This window comes from Populus nigra, chromosome 4 (genome assembly GCF_951802175.1).
Source record: "Populus nigra chromosome 4, ddPopNigr1.1, whole genome shotgun sequence".
In the NCBI taxonomy this organism is placed as follows: Eukaryota; Viridiplantae; Streptophyta; class Magnoliopsida; order Malpighiales; family Salicaceae; genus Populus; species Populus nigra.
In genome coordinates, this window is record NC_084855.1 from 12,352,858 (window position 1) to 12,366,297 (window position 13,440).

Consider the following 13,440-nt stretch of genomic DNA (forward strand, 5'->3'; position numbering starts at 1 on the left):
AATAAGATAATAAAAACTTTAAGAATCTGACTCATTATATTCTTAAAGTTTTTTTTTAAAATGTTTAACATTACTTGGGCAAGAAATATTATTATGAGTTTCCAACTTTAAATTTGTCACGTACATAAAAAAGGCAAAAGGGTGACAAAAAGATGGATATTGTGCATACCGAGGAAGATACAAGTCATAAACGATCATAATGTGATCCTTTCCTTCCTTTACTTTTCGTAAAAATGTCGAGGCAAAAATTTCCTTACTGCCATGATTTTGCAGGAGCGAGCATTTTGGATCTGATTACAAAGGAATCCCACAAGTATGACTGCTGCTGCTGCTGCTGCGCCGCTGCTGCTGCGCCGCTGCTGCTGCGCCGCATCAAAAGTCTTATGGTCAGCTTATTCTTTTGGCATCACACGGCAGATGGGAAGCATTAGGCAAGCTGGCACCGTTACCTCTTATCGATATCTAGGGAGATATTTTTTATGCACAATAGGTGTGTTTCAAAAAAGAAATGAAAATTAAGAAGAATATTTAATTTCTTAAAACATAAAACCTGTGCATGTGATTAATTTATGCATTTAGTTATCACTAGTTTACATCCCGTGCTTTGCAGCTGTGACTCGATTAAAAAAAATAAACAAAAAAAATATAGGTTATAAAAAATTATCTAATATTATTATTAAATCTGATTTAATATGCTAATTTTAAAACCTTCCTATCTAATTTATTATTCAATTTAGGTTTAAAATTAATTCATGTAAAAATTATTTCAATGTTACCCAATCGACTTGAAGGATTCAAAGATAATAGGTAAAAAACATGGTTTAATTTAAAAAAATATTAAATGACTATTTTTTAATATTAATATGTTTCCATATTGGATCAATATAATCTTTGTTTTAATCTTTCAAATTCATGATTCAGATGATATACTTCATGGGTTTAAAAACTTTATTTTTATAAACTATTTTTACTTAGTTATACATTAATAAAAATAAACACTCGTTTAAATTAAGCACAAATCAAATATAAGAATGTTTATTTGAGACTATGATAATATTATTAAAAAAAAATATGAAGATAAATTTAAAATTAAACAAATATTAAAGAATAAAATTAAAACAAAAAAGAACATCGAAGATGAGTTATCACTCCTAACTCTTTTAAATGAATTACCCAATCACACACATTTATTCTAGTAATTATTTTTTTTAGTGTTGATAGGAGCACAAGCAAAAAGATTATATGACAACACTTCGTGGTCCATTTTGTATTTGTATACTAATCTAATTATAATTATTAGAATTCAAAAAAAAAAAAACTTAAAGATATCGGTCTTTCATTGTAACATGTGAGGGAAAAGAGTCATTGTGTAGTGCGAGATACTTCTTTTCAATTACAAGAAATTCATGTGTAGAAATCGGATGGTGACTCCTCGCAAGAGAGGGAGCCAGACAGATTAGTGCGCCTAATAATCAAAGATGGGATCTTATCATAATCTCATAAGTTATCACGCCATCTCCCAAGTCCCAACCACAGAAAATAGCTTCGTTCTTGAGGCTGTGATAAACGTTTTACTTTCGACAAATAGTTATATTAGTCAATCATATTGTCAGGGAGCTGGTTGGTCACACTCCCTTGCTAGCTGGGATATTGTACCATCTCATGCATCATGCGTAGCAAAGTCGTGCAATAAAACCTGCTGCCTCCCGTTATTTCTTCTCTCGTACAAACATAATCATGGCCCCTGCGGGTCTTGTATAATCCATATATGGGAGTGTATGTGAAAGGAGAAGCAGCTGCAGATTGCGTAAATTGACTCTCCCTCTCCCTCTGCCTCTCTGCATGTGTGTGATAGCCTACCGGCAAGGCTTGTTTTGCATTGCCGGCCCGCAAGGTCCTTGTTTGCTATAAATTCCAAGTTCCCAACTGTGATACGCAAAGCTGATCTGTTGTTCACGTTTATTAAATTTCCTGCATTCGTTCTTGCAAACCTGTCAGCACAGTACACGAGCCCCACGATGTTCTTACAGGATTTACGATCAAGTCAAACCGTATGGATCACACTCGAGGAATTAATTACGCTATGTCCCGTGGACACACAGACAAGAGAAGCTTACACGAGTCAGTTTGGATAACATCACAGGAATGTGGACTGGAACTTAGTTAAACTGATCTTTCATTATCAGGGATAGGCTTTAAAACATCAAATCAACAATCAGTTCAGTGGATGCATAGACAGAATCCATAGAAAATCTAATCTGGCAAATAGATCAAACACAATACCATTAACAATCCTCATCTGCCACGCCATAAGTAATAATGAAATTTATATATATATATAGACACACACACACTTAACAAGATTAACACGGAAAAACCATCGATAAGTGATGAAGTTGTTATAACTCTCTTGCTACAAAGCAATTTTGATTTCTGGTCTTAATCTTAATTCTTCTCTTAATGGAATTTGATAATACAATTCTTTTTTCATTGATAGTAAAATCTTTAAATTGAAATATATAAAAATCAATCTAATTATAAATAATTTAAATGCAAGACAAACATTATTCGAAACGTTATTTCGTCGGTGATTCCGTCTGTAATATTTAATTTAATAAGAAATTTTCAGAAAATCATCAAATAACACCAATGACTTTTCAATCTGTTGGTGATTTTGTCTGTAAAAAACAACAATTAACAATGTTGTTGGAAAGTGAACAGTTCCGGAGCTCTCTGAAAGATACCGTCAGAATTTTCTGTTGGTGATTCCCTTTGTAATTGACATGATGAACAGTGTTCACAGCTTATCAATGATTTTACCAATGAAATAAATTCTGTCGGTAATTCTGTTGGTAAAAATGACACGTCATCGTTTTTTTGCTTTGTTTTAATTTTTTTCCATTGTAATTACCTCAGTATATACCGAAGGAATATGTTCATCGGTAAAATCTCTTGGAAATTTACTGACGGAGATGTTCCCTCAGTATTTTCATTTGTATTTATTGATTGTTTGGTAGTGGATTGAGACAACATTCTTTGCCTTCTTAAATTATCTTAAATACAAAAAGATGTGGCTTTTGGAATACAAGAAAATGTACATATAAAGTCTAGCATCATCAAAGATTTTTTTTTTCAAATAGCACAATAAAAAAATATTATTCTAGAAACTAATATAGTTAGAGAAAAAATAAAAATAAAAAACATTGTTGATATAGACTCGGTTTACTATTCACCCTTATAGTCAAATAATGTTTTTGTCTTTTAGAAAAACAATGAACTTTTCTTTGAGAGTAATACAATATTTGCACATGGTCCATTAGTCATTATAAAACTCACCGAGAGCAATGAGTCTTTTCACTTTTTTAGCACAATGAAGTTACTGAATTACTCTTCAAAAAATTAAGTTGTAATCTAGGGTCCTTCATTATTTATTATTTTGATTATTGTTTATTTATTTTTAAAAAAATTTGGTTGATTTTTTAATTTCATCCTCCTTCAATTTTTTTCTATCTGATTTAATCCTCGTTCTTTTTTTTTTCAATTCCTTTTGCTTTGGCACATTTTTCTTAATTTATTTTTTTTGACAATTTCATCCTTCAACATTAAATTAGTTGGGAATTGAGCTTATTGAGTAAATTGAGATAAAAAAATGTTACGGGTTATGAGTTTGAGAGATTAACTTAGATTTAAAAGATTCACATGAATTTGCTTCCCTTTTTTTTTCAGTTTTATCCTTTAACATTTATTTTTTTTCTTAAAATTCATATCCTTTCTTTAATTGAATCTGAGGTCAGTTGGGATCCAATCAAGGCTTAGTTGGGAGAAGAATAAAGGAAGGAAAAAGAAAGAGGTAGATTGTAACACTCCATAAATTCTCAATGTTGTAATGATGCTACGAGCCTTAATTATTTGGTAAAACAAGGTAAATTGTTTTTTCGGCCATATAGAGAGCAAATAAAAACAAATTAAAAAGCTTAATTCTCAATCGACCTTGTCAGATCCAATGCTGATGATGAAATCTATAAAAATTCTAATTAAAGTATGACATAAAAATAAGTCAAGACAACCCGTGTTAATCCATTAAGTACTATTCCAAAGTCATGAGGTCACAATAACATAATAAAAAACAATTTGAAACACACGATGAGGTCTAATTCCCAATCAAACACAATATTAAATGATGAAATTGGAGAGAAATAGAAAACAAATTGAAGAAAGTTTAATCTTGAAGGACTCATGATTCAAGTCATGAGACTGAGATAACCTCTTAGAAAAAAAAAATAAAAAACAACAACATGATTTAACCATGGTAAATGTACCAAAACCTAAGACCTTGATCATAAGATTAATATATTCACATAGAAAGTAAATCAAAACAGATTGTGAAACTCATTTCCCAACCGACCCAATGAATAATGATAAAATTGGAAAAAGAATCAATTCAGAAAATGACACAAAAAATGACCAAAATCAACTCGGGTTAACCCGTTAAGATATTATTGGGTAATGAGGCCAAAATAATCTAATAGAAAGCAAAAAAAAATAAATCATAAAGCTTAATTGTCAATCAATCCAATATTAAAGGATAAAATTAAAAAAAATTAATGAAGAAAATAAACCCGAGTTAACCTGATCAACTCTAAATCCGCGATCTGTGTCGTGAGTATGAGAGAACAAAAAATAACAAATTTAATATTAAGAAAAAAATATTGATCGAAAAAAACACTATTTTAATTAATAATATTTTGTGAGGAGGAGTACCCCATCCTTTAGTGTTTTTTTTCAAAAAAAAATATTAAAGAACGCATTTGTTGAAATATGCCAAATGTTTGTTTGTGCTTTATATTTGCACCATATGCATGCGCGGCCAAATGAAGCAACTTATACATACTTTCAATTATTAAGGGCGTATATGCGAAGTAAGTCCATCGGTAAACCCCTAATTATGGAGAAAACACATTAAACGTACAGGTAATTATCTTAATTTGGTTCTATTGCTTGCAAGAAGCCTACATCATTCTTCAGTACTTTTGGAGCTAGTTTAATTTCATGTATAATTATGTAATATGTTTTGTGTTGCAGCTGTACTCGTACATGTACTGTGATCGGTGAGAAATTTCTTATAAATTTAATTACTGACTTAATAATTTAGGTTTTTCCATCCAAGCATGTGAAAAATAAAATGTTCTAAACCTTTGAAACCAAGAAATTCAATCGAATTCTCTTGAGGATAGATGTGGGACTAATTCAAACTAAAAGAAGAAGAACAATTATCACTTGAATTTCAAATTGACATCATTACATTGAATTTCGAATATTAAATGGCTGTTCATCCAGCCTTCACTTCTAAACATTTACTGAATTAATGGGAAAAAAAATGTTTAACTGCCCCTTCCCTGTGACGAAAGAATCTTATTTCATTAATCCAAGTAGCTAGCACCTAGCAGTGGAGTTGATTAGAACTCTATGCAATTTACGGATTTAATTAATTCCTTGCTCGAACAAGCGGCGAGTGAGGAGACATCGCAATTGGAGATCCAATACCCTCTTCAAATATACGAGATGAGAAGCTGAGCCGAAGATTCTTCTTCCAGCACTTGGTCTTTGATGGCATATCCTTGGTTTTCGTTGACACTGTATCCCTTTCATTTTGTTCACCGACAAATGCGTGTATTCTTTTCAGTGCAACTTCCAGAGTTTCATCATCCATATTGGCGAAGCAGACCCTAAACCAACCAGGCTCAACGCAATGGAAGGAAGAGCCTGGCGAAACATTTAGCTTCACGTCATTAACGATCACACGCCACAGTTCCATTTCACCATCATTTGTTTGTTCCTTAAGGAGATGGCGCAAATTCATCCAAACAAAGAGACCGGCTTTGCTTTCCAAACAACTGATCCCAATTTGTTCCAATCCCTTTGTGAAAATACCGTGCCTTTTCTTTAGCCTCTTCGAGCTCTCGGCTAGGAAATCCTCGACAAACTCTTCATCAGAAAGCATTGAAGCAAGTAAATATTGAGTTTGTGAGGAGACCAGCCCAAAACTTGACATCTTTCGGCCGCAATTAACAACTGCATCGTTGTATGAGTAAACAATTCCAACTCTGAAGCCAGGGAGTCCCATGTCCTTGGACAGACTGTAAACAATGTGAATGAGGTCACGGTTGCAATCCATGACCTCTTCTATAACCTCAGAAACGCTTACGAAATTCTGGGAGCTGAAGATGGTCGCAGCATAAATTTCATCGCAGACTATGTGTATGTTTTTCTCATTGATGAAGCTCAAGAGGCACTTTAGTGTCTCTCTGTCCAAGGTGGTGCCAAGTGGATTTGATGGGTTTGTTATGATTAAGCCTTTGACATTGATGCCATCCTGTTGTGCCTTATCATATGCTGCTTCCAGCGCTACTTTTGTGATCTGGAAATTGTTTGAGCTATCGCAGTCAACTGGAACAATCTGGACCCCAGTGCGCCATCCCAGGTCTCGATAGAATCTGCAATATTCCAGATATGTCAGAAATATTTAGCAAGACTTATCAAATTGTCAACGGACTTTTAAAGTTTTGCAAGTGCGTGAAGAAAGAAAGAAAATAAAGCAAACTTCCATCTTTTGACACCTTTGTGTTCACACATGTTCTTTATATATTTTCCGTGTCCTTGATTTGAAGAAGGAATGTGAAAGGTCATGAACAAGTTTTAATGGGTCACGGCTAGTAGAGGATAGGATTATTATTTTACCAAGTCTTTTTCTGAAACTTGGACTAATTTGGAAAAATCTTCCAACTTCCAGCTGTAAACTGAAGAAAGTATAAGAAATTAGACTCCAACAACCGGAGGACAAGTTTACTCTTTTGACTAGTGCTCGGATGGTTGTGTATTGATTTTCTAAGGTCAACTTGAGTAATTATATTGTATTCATGAAGATTACTGCCCATTAATTGGTTGACCGGACTAGTTAATGGATCAAACCCCACTTTGAATTTTGTTCCTGAACCCCAGCAAGGCATGCATCTCTACAAATTCCAGAAATGACAACTAAATACTATTCAATTTGACCTCTGTCTCTCTTCCTGCAATAAGTTGTTGGGGAAATAATGGTTGGCACTTGTGTGGAAGCAGAATCCCATTTCTTTTAGTTGGAGTTTTCAATGTTCAAAGCCATATTATGAGGCATGCATGGACTCTCTCTAGCACTGCACAAATATTTATTCTTTTCTTATGCCTACTTTTCAATTGCTCGACTTTCTGACAAATCTAGCCATTGCATTGTCAGAATGCTCAAAATCATCCAACCACCACGTTAGAATTGAAGGCACAAGTTCTAGACTTGTGCACGCGTTGAATATATATATGTCATTAAAATAGGGAAGTATTTGTATCCGTTGGGTATGGAAAATGAAAGACCATGATTAAATTAATCAACCGGAAGAGAGCATACGCAGGATAGTAAGGAGAAGGAACAAGGAAAGCATCCCCGGGATCGGCCAGGCAAAACATGATCAGCTCGTTTGCTCCAGTTGCTCCACCGCTCATGACTATGCGATCTGGATCAAATGTCACCCTTCCTCCTCTAACTCTCCCCATAAACTTCGCAATAGCCTGGAAAAAAAAATGACAGGCATGCTGTCGTCAATAATGTGGATTCACGGATACGCTTCATGTGTTAGAGAGACCATGGTCTCAGCATTTCAATTTAATAATACCTGTCGAAACTCTGGCAGGCCATGATAATCCTGAAAGTTAGCAATATCCTTGAACATATGAACTCCTTCAGGATTGCAAATGGAGGCTTTGGGATGTTTCTTGATCCAGTCTATAATCGAATCAGCGGAAAGCTGCATGCAGATAAACAAAGAAATAATATCAGAAAACTAAAAGGCAAGTGCAGTTCCAAATTGATTAAGTTCATGCTCTTAATTAAAGCGTTTACTTTATAATTATAACAAAAACGAATTAAGCTGAGAATTCTCCTGCAAGAAATATTTACCTGATTTTCTGCTAGACCCATTTGTATTACTCCATCGGGGTTGTCAGTAGGGTGAAAAGGGTTTTTATCGTAAGCTTTCCATCCATCAAAATATGGGGAGTTCTCTCCATGTCTATCATTCGTTGCAATCTTGGACAAAAGTTGGTGCTGCCTCTCCATTTCTCTGTCTTTAAAAGATCTAGCTATAGCAAGTATTAATATACCTTCGTGTAACTTGTATGAGAAATTTTCACAAGGAGCTTGCTAGCTAGCCAGGAATAGTAGCTGCTAGAGAATTGCCTTAGGAATGTGAAGTGAGAATATATGGAGAGAGTCCCACCACCATTTTATAGGCAGAGAATGGTAAGTTAGATAGAAAAAGTGAAAAACGTCTAGTAAATTTTGATGGAGGGGGAAAAAAAGAAAAAAAAAAAAGAAGAGGAAAAGTCTTCATAAAAGTTCAAATATTTGAACAAATAAGAGAGAAGAATTAAATTCCTTTCCATGGTCAATTCAGCGTAATTGCTTGCGTGTGTGCGTGTTCATTTCAAGTACATAAGCACGTGCAGGAGACAGAACTTTATCTTTATATTCTTGATTTTCCTTTTGATTTATTATGAACTAAAGACTGCTAGGATTTTGTCAGTCTCCTCCTAGTTCTAAGAGACTTTTCGATTTATCATGGATACAGAAGGAATAAAACCTTAAATACCATGTTATGTGTCTGTTTTTAGAGTTTAAACAAGATATACTAACTACATTAAAATTCACGGTTAGAAATTGAAGAAGACTATGAATTGAGAAATTAGAATTAATCCCTTACACGATACGTCATGAATGTTTATATAATTACTAATTAACCACATTAACTTACAGGGTAAAAAGGAAAAATATACCTATGTTACATACATCCAGTCATCACCCGTGAGATGTGCCTGTTTAGCTTTTATTTATTGAATAAAGACATATTTGAATATAATTTTGCTTGGTATGAACAGGGTTAGGTGAAGTAGTTTGCTGTTGGAGTACGTTTATCCAATCCTGAGCCCTTGAGATGTGCCTGTTTAGCTTTATATTCGAGGTGTTGTCTTCTTAAACTATGTTAACATCTTGGATCCCAATTGAAAATTAATAAGGTTTTTTTTTTTAATTGTATGTTGTTTTTTTAAGTATTTTTTATTTAAAAATATATTAAATTAATATTAATATTAATATTAATATTTTAAAAATTTTATTTTTAACATCAACATATTAAAATAATCCAAAAGACAAAAACAGTAATTTCATCTCGTAAGAGAATTCCATTTCATAAGATTATGAGATGCTTAAAGATGAAAATTTCGACCATGAATTATGTTATATAAGGCAGCAGATTGTATATTATTTATCTGTTGTAAGAATAAATATATAATAAATTTTAATTTGTTTTGAGTTTAACCATAATTTTTTTTTATGATTTTAAATTATTTGGTTAAAAAAAAAAGTCCATATCCACCTAACCTCACTTTAAGTAGAAATGTAGCTGATTTCAATTCAAATAAGTACTGTGAAGAATCTTCGTAGGAACCACACATGAGAGGTGTTGGTGTTGGTGTTGGTGTTGGTGTTGGAGTCTCTTTCCTGCCGGTTGACTTACTCATACTTCTAATGCATGTCACACAAAACTCACATTGCTGTGGCTGGTGAGCAGGCGTGGATATAATTTAAGCTGACGCAGTGGTGCTCGCGCTAGCGACGTAGTAATTAGTAATATTTTATTAATTATTTTTAAAATTTTATTTTGAAAAAAAAATTAATGACCTAACAAAAATAATAAAAATATTTTTATATACTACTTTTCTCTCTTAATTATATATCTTTATTTTAAAAAATAAAAAATAACTAATAACTAATAAAATATTATAAATTACTTTTTTAAAGGTAAATGCTACAGTCCTCTCATAAAATTAAAAATTTGACAGCCCTTGGATCAAAGAAAAAACCATAAGCTCTTGATCAAGCCAAAAAAAAAGCCATGAGAATTTGAATGTAACAAATAACTCATATAAAGCGATTTTAAAACACCAGCAAAATATCATCCCTCATCCCCCCCGCGTTTCCATTACCAAAATTGCTTTTTATTTATTGATTTTGAGTCTTTAAAAGAATAGCTACATAAGACGTTAAAATATTTTTTTATTGAAAATAAATAGTTATTCTTATATATTTTTTTAGAAAAGCTATAAAATAGAGAAAAAAAATGTAACTACATTTTCTCTTTAAACTTACCCTCTCTTTTATTATTCTATATAAAATACAAAATAAATTGTGTAGTTTTTATTTATTATACTTTAGTTGTTTTGTTTACTTTTCTATCTTTTCCAAACTACTCTTTTTATTACTTCATCAATTTCATGATATATTATGTTTTTATTTTTTATCTAAAAAATAAAAAAATATTGAAGAATAATATAAATCATATATTGAGTTATCACCTAAGAGTTTATACTTAAATTTTTAAATTGAATTGGTTCTTTGACATGATATAAGAGTTTTGATGACCAAATAATCACGGATTTGAATCTTATTATCCTCATTTATTTGATAAAAATTAAGTATAAGGTAGTGTGAGTTTATGTAAATTTTAATCCCACAAGACTTTCACTTAAAGATGTGTTAGAAAATAATATAAATTATATACTGAGATCTCACCTAACAGTTTAAACTTAAACTTTTGGGTTAAATTGCTAATTTTACGTGCAAAAAACAATATATATACATAGAATACTAAATTAACTTAAAAAATTAGTTATACATTAAATAACTAATAAAAAAAACTCTACATCACTATAAAAAATCGGAAAATCTAAACACGACAATTTTCGTCCATATTCAACAGCCGATGCTGTCCTAACAGCATGTGTCCTTCGTGTGCCATTCCTGTTATTTAATGTTTCTCTCTCCGTATCTAAGATTGAAAGCCATGGCATTTGTGGCAGCGTTTGCTTTATCAACAGTCGCACAAGCGGCAGAGGAGATTTTTCAATGTGGGTGCTCTGATTTGATGGTTTATCAGCAATGTGCCACCGCCTGGGTTTTCTCCTTGTCGCGACTCATCATCATAGATATTCGTTTTGTCAAAAGAGTGAAGAACTGTGGCTGCTGCTGCTTCTGTTGATGATGGAACAACAACAAGATGAGACACCTTAGCATGGCTCTTGAACAAACTCAAGTGATGCCCTCATGAAGCCTTTCAATCTGTTATGGATAGGGATCGTGCGTCAATTAAGCTAAATAAGCAAGAGATCAGCTGAAGGTGTTTTACGTGGAGAGAACAAGGAGGAGATTGACAGCCTCATGATTATCAAAGGAAGAGGAAAAAGAAGAAGAGAGAGAAGAAGACTACGAGAGGAGGTGGAGAAACAGAGAAAAGATAAACACAGCTGAAAATATCGCGCGCGAGTTGTTTCAACTTTTCACTGAAAGAGTTTAATGAATTTTGGACGTGCTCTGGTTTTTTTTTTAATTTTATATATATATATATATATATATATATATATATATATATATATATATATATATATCTGATCTAAGAGCTTTTTTAAAAATAAAAATTCGGAGAGCAGTGCTCCCACGAGGCACTTCAGCATCGCCCTTTCAGGTGTGAGTAGGATTTATACGGTCCCCACATTCCTGCTTTCTTGGGGGCTACACATTAATTCCTCATTGTCTTTCCACGTAATTAATTGTGGAAAAATACTTAATCATCTTTGTTTTGATATCATTTCCACGTGTTCTTTTGTAGGGAATTAGCTAGAGAATATCAAATGAGCCGTCAATTTTCACCTAAATTTAGAATGAATCGTGTCTCTTCTCCGTGTTGTTTTTAGTGTTGGTTTTTGAGAAAAAAAACAAATTACATGAAAAACGTGTAATGTTTTCAAAGAAACACATCAAGTAAAAGTTTACTTATATAAAGATATAATTTATGTTATTTTTTAATATTTTTTTAAAGGAAAATCTTTTAAATTTGCATATATTCACATTGTTTTATGTTATTATTTTTTAATTAAAACTTGTAATCCTTATGTTATTAAACACTCATACCTATAAAAAAAACTATAATAACACTACCAGAAAACCGACAAAAATCAACGGAAATAATTCTGTCTTCAAATCTGTCAGTATATACCAACTGTATCTCCGACGGACTATATAATTTGTTTGGAAAGATGCAACGACGTGGTGACGTGGAGTTTTTTCAGACGATTTTACCGACAGAATGACCAAGGGATTCAAACTGAGATAGTCGTACAGTGACATGGCGCTGTCATCGATGGATGCATTTCGTCGGTGATTCTATCAATAAAAACCATTATATACGCCCCCTCTACCGACACTCTCTTCCTCTGTTTCTCCTTCTTTTTCTTTCCCATCCCACCTCTCCCATCCCAAACTGCAGCCAGCCACCCATCCCAACTCTCCACTATTTTCAACACAAGCACTCAAGTTTCTTATACCTTGTACGTGATCACAATATCCGTTTCTTGTGGATTTTATCATTTTTTTGAAAGTAAATCTATCCTTTTTAGTTTTAACATTTAAATGTGAATTTTGTTGTTTTTTTAGTATATGTATTTTGTTAACGTATGTACTTGTTTGATTGTTATTTGTCAAAGAAACTTGTATTATGAATATATAATTTTGTAGTTGTTATAGTTTGTTTTAGATTTTGTCAAATTATATTTGTTTGTAAATTATTGAAATTTTGTTTGAATTACACCGAATTAAATGTGTTGTGATGAAATAAATAATTAATAGCTTGTTTAACGAGTCTTTTTTAATTGTTATTAATTCTATTTCGAAGTTGTGATTTCTGTAAATTTATATATGTATAAATTTGTATGTATGAACGTTGATAGTTGATAATTGATAATGAATATTTAACATAAATGTTGTTTTAATTTGTTGGATAATGTCGGGGAAAACCAATATTTTTGTTATGTTTTATAGATGTTCAATAGAAGTCATGGATGATCGTTCATGGATGTATCGGGACTCACCCCAAGGATTGCGGAGGATGGATTATTGAAACGGTGTCCAGGGTTTTATTAATTTCGCAACATCTATTCCAAGGAATTTTACTGATGGCGGTATTAGGTGTCCATGCAAGAAGTGTAAAAATTTAAAGTTTCTGCATCAAGATGTTGTAACGATGCATCTTCTAACCAAATGATTCATGGAGGATTACGTGTGTTGGTATGCACAAGGAAAACTATTTGTTCCTGATGAGAGCATGGAAGAACAGGTGGTTGAGTCAACTTCTAGTGATAGCAACATGCATGAAGTTGGAAATGAGAACAGTAATCATTACAGGAATATGGTTATGGATGCAATGAGAATGAGTGAAGGTAATGTCAGGGAATGTCCAATCGTAGAAGAAGAACCTAATGTAGATACAACAAGGTTTTTTGATCTGTTGAAAGATTCTGACG

The 13,440-nt window shown here is 32.6% G+C and overlaps 1 protein-coding gene across 1 annotated transcript; it reads right to left on the reverse strand.

Annotated features, from left to right (window-relative positions):
- Positions 1-5,253: 5,253 nt before the first annotated feature.
- On the reverse strand, positions 5,254-8,266 carry LOC133692977 (1-aminocyclopropane-1-carboxylate synthase 1-like). Its single transcript, XM_062114163.1, has 4 exons — positions 7,988-8,266; positions 7,704-7,835; positions 7,439-7,599; positions 5,254-6,494 (listed from the first exon to the last, which is right to left on the reverse strand). Exons 1-4 carry the CDS (start codon positions 8,144-8,146, stop codon positions 5,486-5,488), a joined length of 1,461 nt encoding a protein of 486 aa, XP_061970147.1. The 5' UTR covers positions 8,147-8,266; the 3' UTR covers positions 5,254-5,485.
- Between the last annotated feature and the right edge of the window lie 5,174 nt (positions 8,267-13,440).